The sequence below is a fragment of the Melopsittacus undulatus genome, chromosome 1, assembly GCF_012275295.1.
Source record: "Melopsittacus undulatus isolate bMelUnd1 chromosome 1, bMelUnd1.mat.Z, whole genome shotgun sequence".
In the NCBI taxonomy this organism is placed as follows: domain Eukaryota; kingdom Metazoa; phylum Chordata; class Aves; order Psittaciformes; family Psittaculidae; genus Melopsittacus; species Melopsittacus undulatus.
This window is the reverse complement of record NC_047527.1, coordinates 108,641,200-108,655,742: the sequence shown is the minus strand read 5'-3', so window position 1 is coordinate 108,655,742 and position 14,543 is coordinate 108,641,200. Positions and strand designations below refer to the sequence as shown.

General features: G+C 41.8%; 1 protein-coding gene across 1 annotated transcript in view; it reads left to right on the top strand.

Annotated features, from left to right (window-relative positions):
- Positions 1 to 362: 362 nt before the first annotated feature.
- Positions 363 to 14,543, top strand: part of ADARB2 (adenosine deaminase RNA specific B2 (inactive)) — a 195,510-nt gene continuing 181,329 nt past the window's right edge. Inside the window, exon 1 of the mRNA XM_031052490.2 lies at positions 363 to 405. Coding sequence (XP_030908350.2) covers positions 363 to 405 — 43 coding nt within the window. The remainder of the gene's footprint in view (positions 406 to 14,543) is intronic.

Below are 14,543 nucleotides of genomic sequence, written 5' to 3'. Positions count from 1 at the left end.
AGTAGAGATGACAGTGGCCACATGAATTCTGAGATGTGGGAGCAAATCAAGGCCACATGTTGCCCTCCCTAAACAACTGGGGACAGACCAGAAAGATACCCCCTGACTAGTTGATAAGGGACACTACCAGAAGCTTAGCACAAAACCTTCATGTAACTATTCCCAGTCTGTCTCCTTAGTGTTTATTTGCAACCTGAAGCAGTGGCTTGACCCAGAACTCCTGCACAGTCTCAGAAAAACAGGCTGCAGTTTTGATGTCAAACGGGTTTGGTTTGGTTTGGGGCTTTTTTAGCATGAGGTATAGTTTAACTGGAATTCCCTCTAGCCTTGAGGCTTATTTGTATGACTTTGGATATGGAAGCATGGGGAGATTGAGTGACTTTATCAGTGACTTTCGTTACTCAGGTAGGTCTTTCATTACTTTCATTACTGTGGTAGGTCTAGGAATTAGACCTTGATGTTGGGCATTCAGAGGAGTACTTTTCTTCCTGAATAACTGAGTGGCAATACACTGCATTCTTATTTGGAACATTCACATTTGATTTTCGGTTCTTTCATCTCCAGAGAAAGAAGTGCTCTGGATTCTGAGCACTCAGCCTCTGAAAGTACACGAGCCAGTATTTCTGTCAATTAATGGACGTTAGAGGAATGGAGAATGTCCACTCTGACATACATGTTTAAAGCAAGGGGTGAAATGGCAGGGAATATTGCAAGCTAATTCTTCCCATCTGAACTGTTTTTCCCAGTGACTTTTTCTTGTGCTACTATTACAGGTTAAATTCAACTGTTTTATAAGCTCATGTCCTATATAAAGGGCATAATGACTGCTCTGAGAATAAACATTAAAAATGTGAATAATTTTAAAATAAGCAGACAGCCATCATTAATTCACTTGGCACTCATTACAACAATGTTAATAATGACTTATGCACTGGACATTAATATAGTCTTCCACTGAAAAGCTGATTTGCTTCTAATTTTATTTCAAGGAAAATAATTGATACTTAAAACTTCACCTATTCTGCTTAGTTTCCAAATCTTTTAAAAGTTAAGATTGGGAAAATAAAGAAGCTGTCAAGTGAGAGGGGACGTATGAAGGTTTTTACTCTCTAGGTCACACCCCAAATGTACACCAGTGTAAAAGTGATGAGGATTTGGTGGCAATTCAATAGTTTACACCAAAGGAACTGGTGACCTGCCTCCATTTACAGGGGAGCAGGTGTCTCCGGTGGCTTCTGCAGGGGGGTTCCTTGCAGAAGGGCTGGTAGAACTTCAGGCACATGTTATAGGTAATGGGATCCAGCCTATGTAGGGGCAGCCCACATAGCTACTGCCCAATGTGTGTTAGTTTGTAACCCATGGTGGGAACATGAGTTTCATTTGCATGGCTGTCATTCTAGAGCATTTCCAGATCAGTATTGCTTTCTAGATGCAAGGGTCAGGCATAGTATTTGCAGCAAAAGGCATAGTAAAGGCAGAATACATTGCCTTGCTTTGTTCTGAGGGTGTTTTCAGGTGCTGGCTTCCATCATTAGAGAAATTAGAAATACTGGCATTGTTTTGCCAATAAGTTGAAATGACTGTCTCTCTACTAATGTGCTCACAGTGAGTGCAAGCTTTCAGTTGCTGGAAAAGATGTGAACAAAAAGGTTTTGTTTCATTACTTGTTTGAAGTTAGGAAACTTTTTTGGATATGATCCACATTTCAAAAATTGGCTTTCATCTGGTAGTTTTATATGGAAATTTGTCTGTCTCCTGGTGCTGTATGAAATGCAATGTATTCAGAACACTTTTATTCAATGTGAATTGTTTGGGGAATACACATGTTTAACAATGAGTACTATCATCTGTAGATTGCTGAAGTTCTAAATTGGCCTCCAATTACGCCTAAGATTATTGAGGATGCTTTAATTGATCTCACTTTCAGCTGCAATAAAATACTGAATGCCAAAAGCAAAACTAGAATTCTGCTTCTGGACATGATATAAAAACAATTGAAAATTGCTTGAAAGGGAATGGCTTGCTTGGTCTTCACTCTTTGTCTAGTCTGACTAGCCCTCCAGGAAGTCTCTGTGATTTTAGAAAATTGGTTTATAAACTCATTAGTGTTTAATAGTCAGTATTTTTCAGCAGCAGTTTTATTTTACTGTTCACATCAGTAATATGTTAACTCCTTAATATTCAGCCATGGAGCAGGCACAAGTGAAACCTGCTGTTGCAAGAAGGCTCACTGGACTGAAAGAACAGCTATTCCTCTTGGAAAAAGGGAATATGAAATAGCTGGGGTATGGTCTTTTTGTCCTGAAAAAAAAGTATCCATTTCTGGATCAGGTTTCCCGTGACCTGAGATGGGTTGGAGTGATCTGGTGATCACAGACTACTGAGGGGTGTGACTTGGGGCATTTCCCATCACGAATCAGTGTCTTGCCTTCCTTTAGGGTAAACATGTGCTCTCAGTCTGTTCCTCCATATCTCTGGCTGGACCTGTAGGGATTTTGGCAGTATGCATGACATGGATTTGCCACCTTCGTCCTGCTGTTCCTGGCCCCATGCTTAGGTAGCACAGGTACCACAATTGTCCTTCCACCCTCTGCCCTCACAATGGAGCAGAAACAGAAGCCTGGGGAAAGGGAGAAGGCTGTGGCTGCCTAGAAAGATGTGCTGGGCACATCTTTCTTTTGCCCTAGAAAGATGTGCTGGCTGGGCATGTCTGCTGGTTCCCTACCCTAGTTATTTGTTTCCCCTTGTTTTCTTCTATTTGTTTTCACAGACACATTCTCCAGACATTGCCCTCCAGTGCATAATCATTCCCCATATTTGCACTCCAGGGGCCCAGTGTCAGACATGAGCCAGGGATAAAAAATAACTTATTTTGCCCATTGTTTTTGACAAGTGGGACACACGCACACCTTTATTTGGTCCCTAACCACCAACAAGAAAAAATCAAAAGGATTAACTGCCAGTTCTCAGATTAAATCCAAACTGTCTGTTAAACCCCTAATTATCAGCTTGCCTTGTGGGTAAAATGGTACCATTCAATTATTGTTTTTTGTTCTCTTGTCAGCTGCAAAAAACATATCACTGCTTTTCAAACCAGCCAAAAGAGCAGAAATTCTGCAAATTGCTTTCTAAACGTAGTTACTTTAAACCTAATACCTCTCTGCAGCATGTCAGCAATTGTACAATGCAATGTTGCATGCAAATTTTATTTAATGTAGATATTCCAATTATTTGTTTTACATTATATAATTTTAGTGAAATTATTTTCTTTGTGGCCATGTTCCATGTGGTTCAGTTTGACACATCCAACTTAGCACATTAAAATAAACACAAGCACACACACATAGACACAGGTTTTATCAAGCTACTGTAAATTGTCAAATGATAGCTCTCTGCAGCCATGTTGAGGTCAGAAAGAAAACCTCTTTTTAAGAATAACCTCAGTACTGATCGCATTTTATAGGAACAGTTATGTGTTTGGGATATCCTTGGTCAATTTATTATCCCTTTGCTTGTGTGTGGTGCTGGCAGTCGCTACCAGTAAGCACCAGCACCCACACCCTCTGAGCCGCTGCAGATGACACAATGGCTCTGTTATACAGTTGAAATGACTAAAACTCCACTACTCGCATGATAGAATACATGACATATTTACATCCGACTTGGCTGGTGGATTTTGGATGTTTCACTTCCTTAGCTTTCCATTTTTCCATTCACATAATATGAAATCTATTTTACTAAAGCAAAGGGAGCTCAGGGAATATTTCCAATGGAGGGAGTTAAAACCTCTCCTTCCCCTCCCTGACTTCCCCCTCTACACAGACCTGTAAGTAATCTCTGCCATAATCAGGGATCTGTAACACCATCATGAGTGGCAAATAAATATAGCTTTCGCCAGCCTCCAGGTTTGTGAGCAATACATCTTACCAAGGCAGGCTGAGAGATGGCTCTAGTTCAGCCTTTCTGTATCATATAGGACCTCGCAGACAAAGATTCATAGGGATTGCTTTCTTTGGCCAAAATGGTAATTTTCAAAATATTCCAGCACTTGTTAAAATGGAGGTCAGGTTTTTATAAGGTCCAGCATCCTCCTGCCCCAGTGGGAAACTTCATAGAATCACAGAAAACTTCCATGGGTTTATTTGCGAAAGTGAAGCTACATATATCATACGCTGCTTGAACCAGTTCTTACTTTTCCTTTCTAATGTTAGAAAGAGCTATATATTTATTTATTTGTAGATGAAGCTGGAATTCTCTTGCAGTTCTTCTTCAAAAGGCTACCAAGAAAATTGACAGTTTAAGGGCATAATCTATCATTCATCTTTTGTTACAGGAGGAAATACTTTGCTGAGAAAAAGCTCGGTGCTTGACTTGCCAATTAGAAAATCTACTTGCCTTGGGCAAGTGGTGAGAATAATTTTCAAGGCTGGTTTAACCCCTGGATGGGCTGGTGGGAGATATTTTCTCTCTGAAGCACAGTGAAGCAGTACACATGGAGTGAGTTTCCCCAAAGTTTCTGTCACTGATCATTGCCTGTCCTTACTCAAAGACAAATGACGGTTTGACTTCTATTGACTGAGAAGAGACCACGGGGGTCAGAGGCAAGGAGAGTCAGCCAGGCCAGGCAGCCAGGAGAGGCAAGTCACACCTCATTAGCAGGCATGCAGGTAGGAGAGTGTTAGATTTGTTTCAGGCCCCTTGTAAAGGTGCCTTGACAGCTTGAGTTATGCTGACAGCCTCCCCTCAAAGGGAAAGAGAGTGTCAGGCAAGAGAGATGAAACATGTTTCACTGTCACCCTCCACACAGCATAAATGGATGGCCCAGCATCTTGCCATCAGCGACGTTCCCATCTGGGGAAAAAATGGAAGAGTTGAGTTTGATGTTATAAATCACAATAATTTGTTACAATTTCCAAAGACAAATATGACAGGGTGAAATTACTTTGCGGTGCTGAGACAGTCATTTGCAGAAGCCATAAAGTGCCAGTATAAATCTGAGGATGAGATATATTTAATCTGAAGAAACAGAGCACAATATCACCTTAGTATATTGTGTTTATCAAGAACTTAGCTGCAGTGATGCTATGGTATTGCAGGTTGCTCATTTCATTTTACCCTTTGAAATCAAAATGACTATTTTATAAAAATTCAAATGAGGGAGAAAGATTCTTTTGTATATGTTGTATTTGCTTCATTGAAAGGTAGAAAAATTGATTATGTCCTCCAAGAAAATGATGCAATGCTCAATGTTGACAACAGAAATAATTTGGGGTTTGCAAGTGGTATTTTGGAGAGAGACAATGTACTGTTATGCATTCAGTTCTGTGTCTTCACAGCCAGTCCTGTTCATCAGCTCTTATAATAACAAACCCTCTGGCATACTGTTCCTTTTATAAGTGTCCAGGTCACAAGCATTACTCGCAAAAGCTGTACCTTGAAACTTTTATTTTCCCCCTTCACTGATGATGGCACAGTCCAAGAAGATGTTTTGAAGACAAGTTGTTGGAAAAAAAGCAGAGGCGAATTGAAGGTGTTACCCTGTGATATTTACATGGTCACAGTCTAGATCATGAATTTAATCTTTTCTATAGCAGACACCATTTGAGGTGGCATACGGAAAGGAATGTGTGTGTGTGTGTGTGTGTGTGTGTGTGTGTGTGTGTTCGAAGTGTAGAAGCTGAAGGCATCATTAACCATTGCCTGTATGTTTGCATGTGCCCATATGCATACCTTGCTTTAGCCACATGTAGCAGAAGAGCATTGCTGTAAAATTATTTGAGTAGACATAAATGAAATGATTTCCAAAGAAAAGTGCAAAGTCCTTTTAATAGTATTTACTTTAATAGCAATGATTTTTATTTCCCAGATAAGAGAATGATGGAATATTACACATCATTTTTTTTAAAAAAAGGCCATTAAAAGAGAGAAATAAGTGTAAATGCTGATTTGGTACTCACTTAGATAAGCCTTGCCCAAGCCCTAATTTTTTACTTCTGTGAATCCCAGATTTTATATGTCAGTGAGTAGATGATGATATGTTCACCCATTCCATATTTGGGTGTTATCAGGAGAGAGATGAAACACATTTCAGTTTTGCAGTCGCTACTGAATAAATCAAATCGTGGTGATGCAGTGTGATGGTATGAAAATCTCGCAGCCTGCGAAGTCAGTCACTCATACGTGATGAAACTGGATTACTCTTCTTAAAACACTCTTAACTGGAGCTCCCAATATGTCAGCTCACTGCTCTGGAAGAAACTGGCAGGTGTTTTTGAGCTTGTTGAAATGACAGCAACTTTAGTATATGTTAAGAAGAAAGGGTTTACTGCTGCCTTTCCCTCTTCCTACTGTCCTACAGATGAAGCTCAGCTTGTTTCAGCCCTTTGAGATGTCATTCATGAAATCTAACAACTGCACAGGGGCAGCCCGCAGTAACTGCCTTTACAATTTGTGTCTTTGTTGCTTGCTAATTTCCTGAGCTCTGCACTTGTCAGTGTATCCAACACATAGCAATAATAATAGGACATTTGTTTTCATGCTTGTGTTATCATTGTGTTTTCATTTTGTTTCTTAAAAGAGGTAATATGTATAGCTACTACCCATGAAAGGTAGTTTCTAAAAGGCTTGTGTTTCAGGAACGCGCCAACTGGCATGTCTTTGCCAATGCTAGGGTACCTGCAGTGGGTTTGTAATCCTGCTTTAGTCAGAATGAGAATCACATGAGCAGAAGGGAAAAGTGTAATTTTTCCCTGCTGAAATGATGTATAAATAGTATGTGAAAGCTTCTTTGGTCTGACTGCACAGGTATCTTCTGGTCTACTTCCAAAAATGCTCTCACATGTTTCCCACACCCCTTCTAAAGATCTGCTGTCTCTAGCCGAACAAAAAGTTAAAAGATTATTGTAGAAGAATAAACACCTGAGTTCCAACATGACCAAAGGTTAACATAGGAGGGCTTAGAATCTTTCTTCTGTTACATATTCAGCATAGAATGAAAGAAGCAGTTCAGCATCTTGCTGCTCAGCACCGATTTACTGCTTCAGTGGAGTAGTACTGGAAGGAAAATTAAGAAGGCATTCACACACACAGCACATACTGTGAGCAAGAAAACATCTGCTAAATTGAACCCCGAAGAAATCAGGTGGGCAGAAGTTAACACCTAGACCACCTGTGTGATGGTCAAAACCACTTTACCCTAGAGCAGCATGGTGTGGGGCAGGAGGAGCAGTGAATGGTCTGTAAGTGCCCCACTGGCACCTGCAGACTCTTAGCTGGGAGGTTGCCACAGGAGAAGTGGGCTGCTGGAGTGCAGATGGGGTTTGCACAGCAGGATATTTCCTTTCAGACAAAAACTGTGTTTAGCAGACAGGATGGTACAGATGGAGCCTAGTGTGCCTGGACCAATGAAAATGGGTAGGGTGGGATGCTGCTTTGCACCTTTCCCCAGCATGAAGAAGTGAGAGAGAGACAATGAGGAAAATGTTAAGAATTTTGCAAATTCGTTTGTCTAAATTTCCTCACTTCTTTGCCTCTGCTCTGACCTTCAAGTTTTACCAAAACAATCTTGAAAACGTTTCAATCCATTTTGCTGTGAGTGCTCCCTGAGGAAAGAGGCTGGACATTTCTCTGCATGATGGGAGGGAGATGTAATCACCTGGCTGGGGCACCCCGAGGTGCTGCACAGCCATTAATGGAAGGTGATAAGGGCAGCAATCCCTTTCTCCATCAGAAAAAGCAGCTTTTTCTAAGTGCCACCAGCCTGCACACTGCTGTGTAAACTGTTCCCCTGCCATTCCCACCTCTCTGCCCCTCAGGGCTCAGACAACCTTTAGCTCCTGAATTGTATGTGGGGTTTTTTTGTTCTTGATGCCTTCAGTATCTTAACAACAACAAAGCCCTTGCAGTTGTATCGCTTTGTGCAAGCTCTTGCCATACCTCACAAAGCTGCTTTCAACACGGAAATGTTTTCTGGGCAATGCCAACAGGAAGTGGGAGCTGTAAGAGAGACCAGTGAGATGTTTGTGAACTCCACCAGTGCTTTCCAGAGCAGCCAGGCTGAGAAAGAGTTGTGAAGTGTTGCTGCTTGGTGACTGCTGCTCCACCATCTCCGGCTGGTCCTGCTGGCAGGGGCATCCTTTCAGTGACTCAGTCACCTCCTTAGGGATCTCCTGAACTTTCTGCATTTGTGTGTCCCTTTGTCATCATATGTTCTACTTCTCTTACCAGTTCTCACTGCGGCAAGCTTAAGATGCCCAAGGTTTGACTGAACCAGAGACAGTGCACAACGCAATTTCTTAGGCCTTACTAATCTTAAAACACTTGTATTATCTTTGAAATAGGCATGATCTCCAGGATTAAGCACAAGACTAGAAGTCCAGGTGGATTATTTTTCTCCTTTATCTGTTGTGTCATTGTATGAACATAGATAAGTGCTTAACCACTCTGCCTGTGCTCAGATCTCCTATGGCAAGACATTGTGACTATGACTTCGCTGACATGCTCTGGCAGCTCTGGTTAATAGACAATACAAATTATTTTTTCACCTCCTTGACCTTAAAAACAAGACTAGCCATGATTTCACAGTTGACACATATAGTTGACAATGTACGTGTAGACCAGAGAGGATCTGGAGTTGCTCATGTTGACACAATGACCTGTTACAGATTCCTGGTGTTTGGGACTGGAGTAGTAACACTTAACCACCACATCTTATATTTGGAAAATCATGGCAGTCAGGTGATGTTCCCAATGACTGGAAAAAGGGAAATATAACCCTCATTTTCAGGAAGGGAAAAATGGATGATCCAGGGAACTACAGACCAGTCAGTCTCACCTCTATGTCTGACAAAATCTTGGAGCAGGTTCTCCTGGAAGGCATACTAAGGCACTTGAAAAACAAGGTGCTTGGTGACAGCCAGCATGGCTTCACTAGGGGAAATCCTGCCTGACCAATTTGGTGGCCTTCTATGATGGGGCTACAGAACTGATGGACAGGGGTAGAGCAGCTGATGTCATCTACCTGGACTTGTGGAAAGCATTTGACAATGTCCCACATGACATCCTTGTCTCTAAATTGGAGAGACATCAGTTTGATAGGTGGACCACCTGGTGGATAAAGAACTGGCTGGATGACCATATGCAAAGAGTTGTGGTCAATGGCTTGATGTCCAGCTGGAAACCAGTAACGAGTGGTGTCCCTCAGGGATCAGCGTTGGGACCAGTCTTGTTCAACATCTTTGTCAGTGACATGGACGGTGGGATTGAGTGCACCCTCAGCAAGTTTGCCAGTGACACCAAGCTGTGTGGTTCAGTTGGTACACTGGAGGGAAGGAATGCCATTCAGAAGGACCTTGACACACTTGTGAGGTGGGCTGATGCCAACCTCATGAAGTTTAACCATGCCAAGTGTAAGGTCCTACACCTGGGTCGGAGCAATCCCAGGCACAGCTACAGGTTCGGCAAAAAGGAAATTCATGGTAGTCCTGCGAAGAAGGACTTGGGGATGTTAGTCAATGAGAAAATGAATATGAGCCGGCTGCAGTGTGCACTCACAGCCCAGAAAGCCAACTGTATCCTGGGCTGCATCAAGAGGAGCGTGACCAGCAGGTCGAAGAAGGTGATCCTGCCCCTCTACTCTGCTCTCGTGGGACCTCACCTGGAATATTGTGTGCAGTTCTGGTGTCCTCAACATGAAAGGGACATGGAACTGTTGGAACAAGTCCAGAGGAGGGCCACGAGGATGATCAGGGGGCTGGAGCACCTCCCATATGAAGACAGGCTGAGAAAGTTGGGGCTGTTCAGCCTGGAGAAGAGAAGGCTGCGTGGAGACCTCATAGCAGCCTTCCAGTATCTGAAGGGGGCCTACAGGGATGCTGGGGAGGGACTATTCATTAGGGACTGTAGTGATAGGACCAGGGATAATGGGTTGAAGCTTAAACAGCAGAGGTTTAGATTGGATCTAAGGAAGAAATTCTTTACTGTGTGGATGGTGAGGCACTGGAATGGGTTGCCCGGGGAGGTTGTGAATGCTCCATCTCTGGCAGTGTTCAAGACCAGGTTGAATGAAGCCTTGGGTGATATGGTTTAGTGTGAGGTATCCCTGCCCATGGCAGGGGGGTTGGAACTTGACGATCTTAAGGTCCTTTCCAACCCAAACTATTCTGTGATTCTTGGTTTGTGCAGACTGACAGATATTTAGGTAATTGTCTGCAGCCCCTTAACTAGAGCAACTCACCCCAGTGAAGAAACTGAACAAGGAATGGATACTTGCAGCATGCAGCAGATGAAAAAGAAGTTGTCTTGTGTTATATACGCACTGCACCTCTTCTTTCTGATCACAGGATCACAGAATCGTTAAGGTCAGAAGAGACCTTAAAGCGTATCTTTTTCCAATCCCCCTGCCATGGGCAGATATGCCTTCCACTAGACCAGGTTGCTCAAAGCCCCGTCCAATCTGGGTTTGAACACTGCCAGGGATGGGGCAGCTGCAGCTTCTCTGGGCAACCTGTGCCAGTGCCTCACCACCCTCATAGGGAATTTTTTTTTTTTTAATATCTAATATAAATCTCTCCCCTGACAGCTTAAAGCCCTTCCCCCTTGTCCTACCACTGCAGGATTGCCTGTTCCATAGCCAAGGGTCCTTGAGTTGTCCTTTTTCCTCTTACACTCTTCTGTCAACAGCATTACTTTGCAAAAAATGAGTTCTCTGGAAGCCATTTTTGAGCCAACTGCAGCCTTTGTGAAGAAAAGTGAGTAGAGAAGAGAGGAGACCCCAGCCTTCCAGATGACTTCTCATCTGGGAGAACACTCTTATCAGAAGAAAGCCTCTGTGACCCAAGAGAAAGATGGCTGCCCACTCCTCAAAAGACAGAGGAGGAGCAGAGGCACTGTGGCTCACTTCTCAGATCTGGCGGTGAGCACTCCCCTGCACATCTATTTCCACCACTCTGGGCTGGGAAGAAGGCAAAGAGTGAAAGAGTGTCCTTACTGACTTTCCTATGCTCTAGGGCTAAACTCAGTTTCACAGTAATTTAATTTATTGCTAATTCAGTACTGAGCCATTCTGAATGTGCTCTTTCATCAGTCTGATAATAAAGAGCATATTCTGCTCTGAAAATTACTGGAAATGGGAACTTCATTAATGTTCATTTTCTTTGGGGAATCCTCTGTTCCTTTCTGTCTGCTGTCTGGCCACAGAAGTTCTGTAAAAGAACAGTTCATTAGAGCAGAAGAACCATGCCTGAACTACAAGAAGTGTATTTTGATTCAGAGAAATTTGATTATGGAAACACAATTGCCTGGATTTTCTGTTGGTTTTATTGGTGCAACATGTAACATGAGAATGCATACCATGAAAGTAAATAAAATAAGCTCTTGCAGGTCAGTGTGTATGTTTCTCCTACCAGTGTGTAGGTTAAGGTTGCTTACTGTTTTGTTTTGTGCTTTTACTGTCCGCAAAGGTCAGACTTTAAAACTTCCCCTGGTGCATCCTTCTGCAATCCAGCAGATCTTCCAATTAGCAAAATGTTCATTATATGCAGCTAATACAGTATGGATTTACTCATTCACTCTCACTGCTGCTTCCTGGGACCCTTGGAATAATTCATAGACTCTTTGCCTGAACACCGTATCTTTCAATAATCAATCTAAATTGCAAAATAAGCAGCAGCAGCATTGTTTGCCTGGCACTATTTAAAAGTCATGGACATGGTGGAATGAAGGATGAGGGAGCAGATCCATTCTCAATATAGTATCATCCTTGAGAATGGGACATTGCAAAGACATTGATATATAAAAAGATGGTAAAAAAATGGACTTTTATGTATTTGGGAGGTGAGGCTGAGGTGTACATCATGAACAGTGACACAGCTCTGTAACAAATAACAGTGTATATTCTAGAGGAACATGTAAGGAAAAAGGATATAATCTATATTTTTGAAGTTAATTTAGTGTCCTTAAAGGTGCCATACTGAATGCAACCTGTTCATCCATAGACTTGTCGTATGGGCAGCTGCCAGGTGAAGGACACTTACTGCTGTGAAGAGATGGGTTGGACAGAAGAATAAATGTTGTCCTCTAATTTTTCTGTCTGTATGGTGTCTGGAACCTTTCTAAGGACATGGGAGATTATATAGAAACACACATTAAAAGCAGGAGGGACAAATCAAAGTGGTGGTCTCAACTCCAGTGAAATGTCATTGTCTTTCCCACAAGAAAGGTGGTAGAAAATTAAAAGAAAGGCAATCTCAGCATGGTGAGGCATGGTCTCAACATGCTACTGACTAAGCTGTTTCTGCCAAGTGCACAACACAGGAGAATCACAATTTCTTTCTGTGCTTGTTTTGGTTTCTGTTATACTCAGAATGTTGTCTGTGAATAGAAAGAAAACACACCTTATTTATAAAGCAAATAATCTATTGTTAGTATAACTGAATATTAATACTCTAAGAATCAATATTGGTCCAGATTTCATTATTAGAAAGAATGCATTTATTCAGAAAATAGTTTCAATAGTAATATAGCTAAAATTGTTATACACACACATCACAGTTTCTACTCCATTTGATGGTGTCATACTCACCTTTCCCCAGATCCTCTGGATCATTCTGATGGTAAGGTGGGCACTATGGTGGGTCATCAATATCTGGACTTCTTCACTGGAAGGCATATGTTGTTCATTTTTATGGTTCCTTCTTTCTTATCCCAGGATATATTCTGAGTCAATTTTGCATGGTTGATAATAGGTTTTTGCATCTTACACTCTCCTCATTTGTCTGCAGCTCCAAATTACAGCCAAAATTCTATATATGCTCTCCTTCACATATGTTAGGAATGTTTTCTTTGCTATCTTTACTACACTTTAAGCAGGTTTTTAGTAGCTCCCAGGCTGCATCAGGGAATATAGGCAAGCTGTTTATCACTATGCAGTCCCCAGTTCTGATCTGTGCCCTGTCTCTTAGCATCCCATGCCTGCCCTCTTACATGCCCTTCTCTGTGTTTCCACCTCTTAGGGCTTCTGCTGTCACATGAAGTCTGTAGTTACTTGACAGTGTCCTTGTACTAGAGTCATAAAAATCCCATTCCACACAGAGTAATTGCTTATTTCCGTTATCTACATAAAACTATGGCTGTAAAACACAGAGATAAACATAAGTGAAACAAATTAGGCATAGGCACCTGGTCAATTAGTGGGATTGCTGTCACTGCTAAACCAGAGGAAACAAAGCTGCGGGCATGTCAGAAATTCAGACAGAGAACACCTGACAAGCCTCAGTCTTGGCCTGTTAGTAGCAATGGCATTAGCTGTTGAAAGGTTTGGAGCAGTGTTATAGCTACTGGTTGTGGTAGTCAATGCATGTTTGGGGTAGATCAGCCTGTGAATTCCTACAGCTGGGAGCAGAGTAAGCTGGAAAGGTCTTAACTTTCTGCTCTGCTGCAAATAGCTTCTGGAGATCATTGTGGGAAGCATATAAACTTAATTCTTTTAACCTTTATACTTAGGAGTAAATACAACACCCAAGATATGGATTATTCCTGTAGAATTAAAATCTGGCCTGACCCACCTCGCTGCCTAACATCCTCCCAGAGTAATTATCTCAGCCCTAAGAAACCAGGTGTTCCTAAGAATTCATAAATGGTGAGATTTATTTCATCTAATATTAGAAACCTCTGCATCTAGATTTCAGCTATGTGCTAGTCACAGGCTTTCTTTCTAGCCTTTTTTCACTGCTGCTGTTTTCTTTGCTGCCTACAACAGAATCTAACTAGCTCAGATGAAGATTGCAGATGTCTAATTTTGAGTGAGATAAATAATTCCCAAATTATCTGCTGAAAGCATATTCCTGTATCCATTTAAAACAATCCTTGTTTTTAGTTCATGATAGGGAGCTCTACACTATTCTGAGCTTTGTACTGCAACATAAAAGAAAAGACGCATAAAATTAGTCGAGGTTAATAGGAAATTTCAGCAGTCACAGTTCTCCACTGTTAGTCCTATTTAGTTAAAGAAAACTTATTATGCATATTTTTGGTCCTTCCCTCTGCGGCAGAGAGGTATTACCAAAGGTGTGTATGGGTTAAATTTACAGTCAACCTAAGCAAAAAAGTAGTCAAATACAGAAGCACTGTTTCTCAAAGGGAATAATGGTGTAGGATAAGTAATTGCACCACGTATTTCTAAGTTCTGGAGGGCTCAGTCTCCTCTAATAAACGATGCATGGAGACAAAATGATTTAGCACAATTATATATACAAAGCCAACATCCCAAGAAAAATAACTGAATCAAAGGAGAGCTAGGATGCCTATAGGGTTCATAGCTGTAACTCAGCAAGCTCAACAACTGGCTAAACCCAGACTTCGTATATTGGTGAAAGAAGGCCAGTAGGACAGTATGTCCTGGCTCTGACAGCCCTTTGTGAAAAACTTACGGCAAAGCCTCACTTTCCATAGATTTATAAAGCTCAGGCAAGGAAAGATCATCTAGTCTGATGTCCTATATATCACAGGACATTAAATTTCTTCCAGTTAGCTCTGAGTTGAGCCCA